The sequence below is a fragment of the Carcharhinus amblyrhynchos genome, chromosome 7 (genome assembly GCF_965287045.1).
Source record: "Carcharhinus amblyrhynchos chromosome 7, sCarAmb.v2.hapA, whole genome shotgun sequence".
Lineage (NCBI taxonomy): Eukaryota > Metazoa > Chordata > Chondrichthyes > Carcharhiniformes > Carcharhinidae > Carcharhinus > Carcharhinus amblyrhynchos.
Window position 1 is genome coordinate 70,659,300 of NC_137330.1, and position 12,953 is coordinate 70,672,252.

At 40.9% G+C, this 12,953-nt stretch overlaps 1 protein-coding gene across 1 annotated transcript in view; it reads right to left on the reverse strand.

The window, feature by feature from the left end:
* The window catches only part of rfx6 (regulatory factor X, 6), a 74,019-nt gene that overhangs the window by 18,800 nt on the left and 42,266 nt on the right, over window positions 1-12,953 (reverse strand). Inside the window, exons 17-18 of the mRNA XM_080193323.1 lie at window positions 8,334-8,840; window positions 6,027-6,239 (exon numbers count right to left, since the gene is read on the reverse strand). Coding sequence (XP_080049449.1) covers window positions 6,027-6,239; window positions 8,334-8,840 — 720 coding nt within the window. The remainder of the gene's footprint in view (window positions 1-6,026; window positions 6,240-8,333; window positions 8,841-12,953) is intronic.

Consider the following 12,953-nt stretch of genomic DNA (forward strand, 5'->3'; position numbering starts at 1 on the left):
GTGCAGCATGATTCGGATGCACTGATATTTTTGCAGACGGAGTGCATATGAGGGCACCTCAAAAATGGTCTAAAAGTCAGATCCGAAACATTCCCAGTTTCAAGTCTGCCCAGCACTTAGAATCAATATGGTAAAATAGGGCCCTGAATGTGAATGCGGGATTTTTGTTATAGTAAGGCATAAATCATTTGAACATTGCAGGGGCTTGAATGAAAGACCAACCTAGTCAAGCAGAGTGAGAAAAAAATAAGTGTTGATATTAATGACCAGTTCTTTCATATTTGTCCATCCAGCTTCTTGAAGGCGGTCTGGTTCTTGTGAGTCAGCCTTCATGGGCTAATGTTTGGTACCACTGAAGATATTGGAGCACTGTTTACCCTTGAGTTTCATGGTATATTGGTGGCCATCTATGATAGAGAGAAAGGACATTGTCATTTATTGTCTTACTTACAGTTCATTAAACAAGATTTTCTCATTTCATAATGTGGACTCTGAAAGGAATTCTATATTGGTCGTTTAGGTTCTATTTATAAATCACGACCACTACTATTCAACTAGTTTAAAACTGGGGTGTCGGAGGAGAGGTTACATTTCAACAGAGGTTCTCCTGATTGTCCATTCTAACTTAGGTGGTAGATTCACAGAAACCACACAGAAAAAATGTAAGTGATGTTTAACATTGTTTCTCAGGGGTATTCATGGATCTTCTGCTAAAGTTACGATGGTGATCTGAAGAAGCCCAGCGTAAACTCAAAGCGTGATGTGAATAATCAGGTTAAAAGCAAATTTAGACACAATTGTTTTCTACAACAGGTCGTAAGAATATAAATATAAATCACCAAAGCAGGATGTTGAATAAAAGATCGTAAGGAGTTCAAGAAATGATTATGTTTCTGGAAATATTGAGGGATATCATAAGGCTGGGGGTTAACCATAAAAGAAATGGAATTGCTGAGCTAAATAGCCATATGTTAACATTTTCTGTGTTCCTACAAATGCCGCTTTAATTACGGGAGATAGAATTATCGGGTGGAGTTCTCCGGCCATGCCCACTGCTGGGATCATCTGGGCCCACAGAAAGGCAATGGACTTTTGATTGGCCTGCTGAATATCCCACAGTGGATCCCACCACAACGGGGCTGGAAAATCCCAGCCAAGTCATTCATAAAAGCACAGAAAGTCATTCAGCCCACCTAAGAATCAAATGAGAATTCCTTTTGGCAACCCTAAATCAATTATTAATGCATTAATCTATTTATTGATTTACATTATAGTTTGAAGGGGGAAAACATTTAGGACTGGGTGAGGTGAAATTTCTTCATTAGAGAGCTGTGAATTTGTGGAATTCACTACAACAGCAAGTAGCTGAGGCCAAAGCATTGTATGACTTCAAGGAGAAATTGGCTATAGCTCTTGGGGCTAAAGTGATCAAGGGAAATAGGGGGAAAGTGGGATCAGGATATTGAATTTGATGATTAGCCATGATCAAAATGAATGGCAGAGCAGGCTTGAAGGGCCAACTGGACTATGCCTGATTCAATTTTCTATGTTTCTATTATCAAGCATTAAAAGGCATTAATTTACCTTTCTGTTATAACATCTGTCACTTTAATTTGTCAGTGTAAATAATGTAATTTTAATGCTAGATTTATATTCTGATTTTTTTTGTTGCTCGATAGCCTACTTAGTCAAAATCTTCAAATACAGTTTGGAAATTTGAATGGGAGTTATTGATGATTTTTTGAATGAACTAATTAAGTTAGGGAACATTTATGGCAATGCAAGTTGTATAGGTCTGGTGGTTCTGGTGGCATTAATAGATTCTTCTCATTCTGTACTTGTCTGAATATCATCCACATTTTATGAAATTATCATTTTGGCTGAACTGTACTTAAAGCTGAATCAAATCTCAAAATATTGTGTGCATATTTCAGTAGAATGTATTAATGGAGAAAACTTACCGTCATGTCTGTCCAAATTGGGACTTCAAGTTCTCCTTCTCCTAAACCATGGATCAGCACTTGAAGGATCAACTGTGAAAGTTATTCATCACTGAGGCGGATCATTTGGATGGGAGTAAATTACCTCATCATGCTTTCATTTGGCCATTAGTTTATTAATGGAAATAAATTTTCGAAGTCCTCCGATGAGCATTGTGCCTTTTTTACATCAAAGGCACTGCAAATTGTTGTTGATACATGAAAGTAGCATTTAACTCAGCAACTGCTTCTCCCCCACCCCTAAGTTCTTCTTTTTCTTCATCAGGTATAAGGTACCAAAAGTATGTTATTTGCTATTGTTCAGAAGTTTTATATCAGAATATTCACTTCAGAATCCAGGAAATGTTTAATATACTTCATTCAGATTAAATTATTCTTGTTTGCCACCATTTTAAGCACCAGGCAAAAAGAAATTATGGCAACAGATTTAGTTCAAAATCTTCGTATTTAAATAATTTCCAAAAGAACACATCCAGTACAGCCCAGGACAATGATCGCTAATGAATAAAAACTCCTTTTGGAATAAGCTCCATGGCCCCTGCAGATTAGCAGCGTAAATGGATCCTTGACAAGTGGCTTTTACTGCCTATATGGAAAGGTGCCTTGAGACATTTTTTATGTTAAAGGCAAAATATAAATAAACGTTTTGTTATTACTTGTTAAACTAAGACTGTTCTATTAATTATGACATCCAGGGGTCCTTTCAATGCAATAAGTACTGTGATTGAGTATATTTGGTGATACTAACCTTACACACTGGGCCCGATTTTATCATTTTCATTCTAAGCGCTGAATCTGGGCGTAATGCAGATCTGCTTTCAGGCGCCCCCATACATATTCAGCCTGAAAAAAATCACGGGTCCTATTCACACTGAGGGCAGGGCTTAGCACGGCCCAAATGATCGGAGCCCTGAACTGCACATGCGCAGTTAGGAAAAAATTTGAAAAAACGCACCCATGTCACATCGCTCCCAGGCCGCAGAAAGCAGAGAAAGCAGCCTGGGGAGCAAAAAGCGGCAGCGATGGCCCCCACACACATCACTGTCTGCCTTATCTACCCCACCCCCCCACTACCCACACACATCACTGTCCCCTTCCCCTCAACCCACACAAATCATTGTCCCCTTTATCCACCGCCCCACTATCCACACACATTGCTGTTTCCCTTATCAACCCTCCCCCCGCTACCTAGACCGATTGCCACCCCTGCCCCAATTCCCCCACCACTGATCACCTGCAGAGTGGCAGTGGACCGCCTGCCCCCCTGCCCCCACCAGAGATCCATCTGCCCTCAACCTACTCGCCAGAGATCCATCTGCCACCCGTCCCTTCCCCCCACCAGTGAGCAATTGGGCCTATCTCCTTTACCACCCCCCCCCCCCACCCCCCGGCTCCCAGAGATACATCTTACCCGCTTCCCTCCTCAGCCCAGACACTGATCTGGCCTCACTCTGGGCATCCCCCCCCCCCACCACCCCGACAATGATCTGGCCTCACCCATCTCTTCCACAGAATGGGCTGACCTCACCCAACCCCCCCCCCCGAAGAGGAACATCTGACCCGCCTCCTCCTCCCACCCCACCAGACAATGATCGGCCGTCTCCTACCCCCGCCTCTACCAGAGATACATCTGATCCACCTCCTCCTTCTATACCCCTCCAACCCCCCCCAAAACCAGACAATAATCTAGCCTCACTCCCCTCCCCCCCCACCAAACCAGAGAATGATCTGACCCGCCTCCTTCCTCTCTCCCACCTCTGATCTGAGTCACAGAGATGTTGGAAGCTCTCAATGTGCTCTTCAGCATTTGGAGTGCCCAATTCAGACTTTTATTTAGCAGGTCCAATACGGCACGGTTCCAGATTGGCAAACGCGGTGGTAAAGGGGAAAATGCTGATAAAGTTGGGCGGGCAGTTCATTAATTCAAGTTAAATGCATATAAATGCATTTAAATCATCGTTGCACCTGTTTTAGGCACGAAGTGGGTCACCGCCATTCACAGGTTTCGGTAAAATGCAATCTTCGCGGACGCGGATCACGTTAATGGCCTCACACTGACTTTACCATGTTTTCACACCCTGCAATAGTAAATTCAGGCCAACTGTCAAATGATCTTCTCTTCCACAAAAAAAGAGGAGAAGTGAATCTCAGTCTTTTTTGTGCTCAGTCGTGGAAAATGGGCAATGCTGGCCAGCATTTATTATCCATCCCGAGTTACAACGGGAGTTGAGAGTCAACCACATTGCTGTGGCTCTGGAGTCACATGTGCAGCAGACCAGGTAAATTTGCTTCCCTAAAAGACATTAGTTGATTTTTAGCAGCCTGGCATATTAATACATTTCTGTGTAAAAATATAGTGATCATAATTTTGTCCCACTTCTTCTCTTGGCATGTTTTAGGCAGAGTGTAACTGAATTGCATTCTACTGTATCAGACAGAAGCAGACATGTGATTGCATGCTCAAACCAATGAAATTGTCCTGATGTACATCAGCCGACTGTCTATTTCCAGTGCTCTCAAAACAGGCGTGTTAATTCAAACTCTATCACAAGCCTTTCAGATATGCCAAACACTGGAACTTCCTGATTATAATTCCTGCTGCCTCTTTAGAAAGAACACATCCAACTTCTGGCTGGGCCACCAGTATCCCGCCAGGCCTCCAACCTGAACAGACATGACAACAGAGCCTGAGGTTCAATTTTGTGAATCAACCTTCACATCAACTAAGGTTGAAAAATAAATTAGTAGGTACGGCTCATCCTCTCCTGCCTCATTGCAACAAAGCACTATGTTTGCACTCACTCGAAGCACAAGCTCTCCTCTCCATGCCTCAGGACTCAATTTCTTAACTCAATTCAAGATACATACTTCATAGGAAGCCACAAAACTCCATAGCAATGTAAAGAAGTGGAAGCGAAATGATATGGGCTATCACCCCTCTTTTCTTTCAGGTCCCAGACAGAAAACTGTGAAAATCTGCCCAGTCTATCTCCTCACCTTATTCAGGAGATGTATGGGTCATTCCTTTCAGAAACTCACCTTAAAAAATGAACCCATTGTAACACAATTGAAATCTTTGCATTATGGCAATCTAGTTAGTAAAATGAATAAACCCAAAATGCAGTTTTTGTGCAACATTTGAAAACATCACAATCAAAACTTTGCAGCAATTCAAAATAAGTTTAGTACACTGAACCCATTAATCTTTACCAGTTAGTGTATTGTAATATAGATGCTTTGGCCGTCAATTTCCATGGGGTCAGAGGCACACTTCTGATGCAGATTAGCCTCCAATATAAATGTGTCCCGGAGCAATCAGGCTGAACATGGATATTTTGAGGCACAGCCTGTGTCATTAACTTCTGATGGGATTTGATTAGGCAGAACATCCGTCCACTATACATGTGATCAATAACAGAAGTGGAGTGGGCAAGGTCAGAGAGAGGGACCTTGCACACCAGAAATTTCCTCAATCCCAGGCTCTCTATCACCTCGTAACCTGGATACGGTGATAAATGGTATCAGGTTGTAAGCATTGCAGGTGGGAGCATCCAAGCCTTAATTACTTATTGAACATCAACAAAATGAGAACAACTAGTCTTTTTATAAAATGAATTATATTACTCAAAGTGTGGCTTTCCTGTACTGCTTTTTCTGTACCTTAGTGGAACAGGTATCTATTGCTCCTACAACGTACATCAGATGACCCTACTCAGGACAGAAAGAGACCGCGAAAAGGGATCCCGCCTGAGCCCTTGAAAAAGGTCATGTAAAAATATATATATTTTGACAAATCATCTTACACAGAGGACCAACGAGGAGATGATTTTGGCTGGAGGAGACCTGAGTATATCTCCTGACCCCCACTGGTGAGCAGTAATGCATTTTCCAGTTGTGTGAGCCATGAGGGCTCTGGTGAGTACAGCTTTGTTTGGGCCAATATGTACACATTGGTCATTGTAAATGGTTACTGTAAACAGAAACATAGAAATGGTTTAAGGTATGATCTATATTTCATCAACTCACCTAGAGGAGCTCGACAGACTAGTGGTGATGAATCTGCATAGAATGATCCAGCCTGTTTCCTTCCATTGTCATCCAGAATGTTGAGTGGATCGTGGATATCATTGTAATCAATTACTGAGCGAATGCTGCTAACACTACTTATTACAGATACGTGTTGGTCAATCATGGACCCCATCCTGTGGGATTCTGGGTAGTTATTGTTGCTATAATATCCTGCAGTTGAAAAAGAAAGACATTGAATCAATATTGACTCACGGATTTGATTTTCAATTCACAGTTGGAAACCTGATGCCTGGATAATTTCCTGGTTTTGACATTGTGCCGCATCTCTGGCACCCATAAGAACATAAGAAATAGGAACAGGAGTCACAGCCATTTGGCCCTTCAAGTGTGCTCTGTTATTCAATAAGATTTTGGCTTAATTCTACTTTCCTGCATGCCACCGATAACCCTTGACTTCCTTGTATTTCAAAAATATATCCAACTCAGTCTTTGACCTAGTCTCCACTGCTCTTTGGGATAGAGAATTCCAAAAATGACCCTCGGAGAGAAGAATTCCTCAAAGAACAAAGGGGACAAAGAAAGGTACCAACAGGAACAGGCCCCTTCGACCCTCCAAGCCTGTGCTGATCATGCTGCCCTAACTAAACTCCTCATCTTCATCTTAAATAGAGAAGGCTCTTACTTTGAGACAGTACCCTAATTGGGTCAGAGAAATGCTCAACACTCAATTCTGGTTCCGAGCTCTGCAAGGAGGTGGACGATGCCTGTTGGGTAGAAACGTCAAAGCAGACCTGCTGACTAATTTTCTGACTCCTGGTTTCCAGAGAAAATGGTTGGAAAATTGCACACTATGCAAGCCAGCATTTGCAATACATGCTCACCCATCAAGTCAAAAATTACTCTTTTCTTATTTTTATATCAATCACTCAAGTTAAGTTTATTTATTAGTGTCACAAATAGGCTTATATTAACGTTGCAACAAATTTACCACGAAAATCCCTTACTCACCACACTCCATGCCTGTTTGTGTAAACTGAGGGAGAATTTAGCATGGCTAATGCACCTAACCAGCATCTCTTTCAGACTTGTGGGATGAAACCGGAGCACCCAGAGGAAACCCATGCAGGCATAGGGAGAATGTGCACCCTCTCCATGGATAGTGACCCAAGCCGGGAATCAAACCTGGGTCCCTGTGCTGTGAGGCAGCAGTGCTAACTATTGTGCCACCTGACACAACAGCCTTAGTACTGACCCAATGGTTTAATGGTGTTGGGTGATATAAGGATTTATGGGAATTTTTAGGGTTCTTCAGTAAACATTTTAACACAGTTGAGGTTCATTTTAAATCAGCCCGAATTAGTACAAAGGTGATGATAAATAAAGTTGTCGATTTTGGCTCTAATAAGATTCAGTGCTTAAGAAAACTGCAACTGAGCAGAAAAAATGAGAAACAGCTTGAACTTTTGTCGTTTCTTTTTCACATGCTGACGTGCATGATTTGTATTTCTTGCAATTTCTGTTCTAATTTTATATGTATTATATTAGTTGATAGCAGCTCACAATACCATTGACTCTAATTTTACTGATTAGCACAATCATGTAGTTAATGGGATCGACTGATAAAGGGGCATAGATTTGTGTCAATTTCCTGTGTTTCCTCAGCTCTTGAACCTGTTGGTAATTAGCAGTAGTCCACAAAGGACCATAAACAACTCTCTCCATTACTGAAGGAGAGAGCAAGAGAGGGAGAATTGGTTATATATCGCTTCAGTGACACCACTCTCCACCATAGGGCAAGTTGAGGAGGCAAGTCTCCATGAACTATATAGGCAGGCTGACTGGGGTTAGCTTAATTAACAGAGAAACGTTTGCCCTGAGTTGAGGAAGTCATACTCATAATAAGAGACTAACAAATATGACCATCATTGAATAGAAACTCCACTGGCAAGTGTATTTAAATTATTGTTTTCTCTGCCATTGAAGTATTTGCAACATGTGGGACTTTGACAAATATAGAACTAGAAATTTACCCCTCCTACCCACATTTCAAAATGGGACAAATGTTCTGAATATGAATCTAACTTTTCTGTTGCCTTAATTCTTCAGGTAAGGTTTAAAAATGATGAATGCCGAATAACTGCAGATCCACAGATTTTTCAGCTCAGACAAGGGAGTTTGAGTCCATTCATTGACCGAAAGGCAGATATTGCTTTCCTTCCACATGTGCAGAGTTACAGGTTTACCCTGAAGGAAAGAAGCTGGTCACATGAATAGATGTTATTGTCTTTATTTTTTGATATTTACCATTGGAGCCATTGGCAGGAAATGATGCTCCTTGACATGCGACCGAATTCCCCAAGAAGTTATAGGTGCCGGCGTTCAGCAACTGCATGTTGTGTGCTTCCTGCGGATTTGAAGATGCCCCAAAATTAGATGGAGCTCTGGAGTTGTAGGGTGACACGGCACAGCTGCTGCTAAAATAGTCCCTTGACACAGGTTGCTCATTGAAAGAACTGAAGCGACTGGAATCCGCTCGATGGTGATAGACTGCAGGAGAGGTGTGAGTCTGATTCCTGAACATGGTTTGATAGTTGGAATTAGTGCCGTAGTAGTTTTGATTGGGTGGGGATAATGTCTGGTAGAGGGAGTCTGGGTAGGTGTGACAGTGTGTGTGGACAGATAATGCTGAGCTGCCATTTTGGGTTCGAACAGCCATTGGTCCTTGGTTGATTACACTTCCTCGGTTGCCCAAAGTAGGAGATAGAGGTGGGGTGATCACATGACCATTATTGTGAGAAAGTTCCATAGGATCTGCAAACAAAATGATAGGAGCAGCATTTATACCACCTGTAATTTTCATGACATAGCAGGCTGCCTGTGTGTGACTGAAACACTTGTCCTTAAATTTCCCTTGCCTGGCACAACTGATGCAAATTCAACTATACCTGTTGCTGACAGATTTCCATGCTCATTTGTCTTCCTTTCCCATCAGAAATAGCATCAAATAAACATTCAATGGGATGCTAACATTGTTAAAAATTATACAGGCATCTCACCTCTTCAATAAACCTTTTATCCTGCTGGGTAAGATGTAAAAAAATCAGAGAATCCTTTTCTTAAAATGAATACTGCAAAAAGTGACATTTGGGGCTACACAGAATGGATTATCTAAAATAGCCAAATGGACGTTCTCATCCACAATTATTTTATGATCTTTTGATCCTTCATAGATTTAAAGGCCTGTAGTGATTGAATGAAACTGAATTATTCTTTTTAGTTGTTTAATTTTTTTGACAAATTCTGTTGCAAAACATGGAAAAATTTGAAAATTCTGAATGAATTTAGAAATTGCTACGGAAGGAGAATAAAAGGCAATCTAATTTTGAGGGGGTTGGTCTTACAGTCACAACTTTCAGAACAAATTTGACATTGATATGGGTGTGGTACGATAGCACAGTGGTTAGCACTGCTGCATCACAGTGTCAAGGATCTGGGTTCAATTCTGGCCTTGATAACTGTGTGGAGTTTGCACATTCTCCCCTACCAGCATGGGTTTCCTCTGGGTTCTGCCACACTCCAAAGATATATGGGTTAGGTTGATTGGCCATGCTAAATTATCTCTTAGTGTCAATGGGATTAGTAGGGTAAGTACTTGAGGATAGGGCATGGGTGGGATTGTTGTTAGTTCAGGCTTGACAGGCCAAATAGTGTCCTCCTTTACTGTCAGGATTCTTTGACATTTTTCACATATCTAGCGCCTCTGCATTCAGCTCCTGAATCCATGGGGTATGATCAGAACTTCTAAAAGTGGGGATATGGATGTTCTTACACTTTTAGAAACTTAATAAAAAGGCCATTCGGCCCTCCAAGTCTGTTCCATCATTCAACATAATCATGGCTCATCCCCTATTTCAATACCATACTCTTGCACTCTCCTCATATGCCTTGGTACGTTTAGAGTCTAGAAATTGATTTCTTTCTTAAATATATTCAGTAACTAAGCCTCCAAAGCCATCTGTGGTAAGGAATTCCATAGGTTCATCACCTTCTGAGTGAAGAAGTTTCTCCTCAACTCAGTCCTAAATAGCCTAACCTATATTCTAAAACTATGGTCCTCTTTTCTTGATTGCCCTCCTGCCCCAATCAGAAAAAAAAAACACATCCAGACCTGTCAGAATTCCATACATGGTCCTTAGTCTCATGTAATTTGTTTCAATGCAGGTAGTCTGTTTTTGTCCGCATGGTTTGCCATCCTTGGAATGCTTATGGCTTCTTCAGACCTACTCTTGTTTAATTCTACAGCATCCTTTAAGTATACTGAAACATGTTATTGATTGGAATACACTTTAGTTTGCCACTCTAAATGAAATTAGGGAACAATCTTCTCATTCAGAAATGGTAAGACCTTTATATCTGATATTGCGAGCTGCACCTTAAAAAAAGCTTTTCTCTTCTATTCTTTTCAAAACTCATTAATTTGGTGGGGGAGTCCAGAACTAAGGGTCATAGTTTGAGGATAAGAGGTAAACCCTTTAGAACTGAGGTGAGGAGAAATTTCTTCACCCAGAGAGTGATGAATCTGTGGAATTCACTACAACAGAAAGCTGTTGAGGCGAAAATGTTATGTGATTTCAACAAGAAATTAGATATAGCTCTTGGGGCTAAAGGCATCAAGGAAAATGGGGGGAAGGGGGATCAGGGTATTGAATTTGATAATCAACCATGATCATAATGAATAATGGAGCAGGCTTGAAGGGCCAAATGGCCTACTCCTGCTTCTAGTTTCTATGTTTCTATGTAGCACAATGGCAAATTTTAAAACACTCAAGATTTTATGTGGAGTCAATATGAGGGACCAACATGATGAATTAAAAAAACATTCTATTTAAATATTTTATGCATATTTTATCCTGTAAACAACCAGGATGGGAATTGAACTATTTTAATGGAAGAAATGTATTGCGATCAGAAAGTTATTTTTGCATGTGTTATATCAAAATCTCTCAGATAGCAAATAGCTACATCAACACTAAACCGAAACAAAGTTCAGTGTTGTCACGAGAACTGATATTTGTTGAGGACGGAAAAAACAACTGTTTTTGACCCTGAAAGAAATTGTAAGCAAGCAAAGGATATTCATGCTGAGGTTGCAAATTTAATCCTGAATATTGTTTGCATTATGTCTGTCAAAATAAATCTGCCATCCAGTGTCCCATGTGCAAACTCTTGTGCAATTTTGACTTCAAAGTGTGGTAATATAATGACTGAAGTAGACTTAGTCAATGTCTAACAGTTTTACCACATTTTAATATATCTGTCAATGCTCACCACAGAGAATTGGCATAAGCCTAGTTTTTGTGAGGCTCAACCAACAGCAGGGATTCTTACATGTTTAAGGCTCAATATATCCCTACAACCAATTTGTGTGGCAGATGTTTCTCCAATTAGTGATTTGGGAGCAAATAATGAGTTTGCATTATCAGCATATGCATAGTTAGTGTATCAGTAGTCCTAATTCCACTTGTCTGCTTTATTCCCCTGTCTATTTATTCCCTTCTTCTCTAGTTAACTACTGACCTACCCTATGCATAAGTGTTCTGTGCTTCAATCATTAACTCTGATAATACATTCCTCAGATTTGCAACCCCCTGTGTAAAAATATATTCTGTGACTCTTTATCCTAACTCTGCTACATTTAATCTTATATCTGTGACCCTTTTCCCAGGCCACTTAATCACCTTGTCCTTCAAGAGTATGACTAACATCTCAATTACTTTTCTTTTATATCTCTCATATTATTTTTAACTAATTTAGGATTGGCTGATTATACTGTGATGAGTCAACAACTCAATTCTCATTGTAACATCTAACTGCCAGGATATTAGAAGGTGAACTATATGGAATTTGACTTTATTTCTTTCGCATAGCAATTCTCTAAAATCTGCATTTACTACTGAGTGGAGGTTCAGGGGATACTCATATAGACAGCATAGTAGGAAATATTCTTGGAACAACAGATATGGATGCTAAATGCAGTGTAACTTAAGCATAGTTAATAAATGCAAAGCATCTAAAACAGCAAATCAATTACACAGCAAACAAAATGGGGGAAAATAACAGATTCTGGCAGCAAATACTGATCAATGAGGTCCTTTGAAGGGCAAAGATCCAACAGGCCCGATTTTACCATCACGTTGCACCCATTTTTGGACACATAAACTTGGTAAAGTTGGGCGTGAGGTGAGTAGCATGATCCATACCCACCTCTGCGCCGGTTCCCCTTTACCAAGGCCCAAATATGGCTACGATCAGGACCTCGCCCAAAATGGCCGCAACGGTCATTTAAATGCTTTCACATGCATTAAAATTGACTTAATGGGTTGCATGCCCAACCTTACTGGCACTTACCCCTTTGCCACTGTTTTTGGCTATCCAGGTTTGGTGCAAAACAGACATGCTCTACAAAAGTCTGATTCAGGTGCTTCAGTTAGTGAAGAGATCAGTGCCAGGTGTCCAATGGCTCTCTGCTTGAGATTGATGGGGTGGTTGGGGTAATGTCTGTGGGGGCCAGGAGAGGCATTATCCAACCCATGAGCTATGTGGCAGGGGAGTAGCATTCTATCATCTTTTTCTGCACATGCGCAGTTAGAGGCGTGGATTGGAGCTGCAGGATTTTGGGCACTATAACCCTTTTCTGCAGCACAAATCAGAATCACCTGATATTTTTGCAGTCAGAGTGCGTGTGAGAGTGCCTGAGAACAGGTCTAAAAGTCGGATCTGAAACATTCCCTGTTTCAAGTCCGCTCAGCACTTCGAATCAAAATGATAAAATAGGGCCCAACATGTCGGAAATGGGCATCAAATGACTTGGTCAGGTTTATTAGCCACATTATTGTTTAGCTTGAATTTAAAAGATTTGGTAAG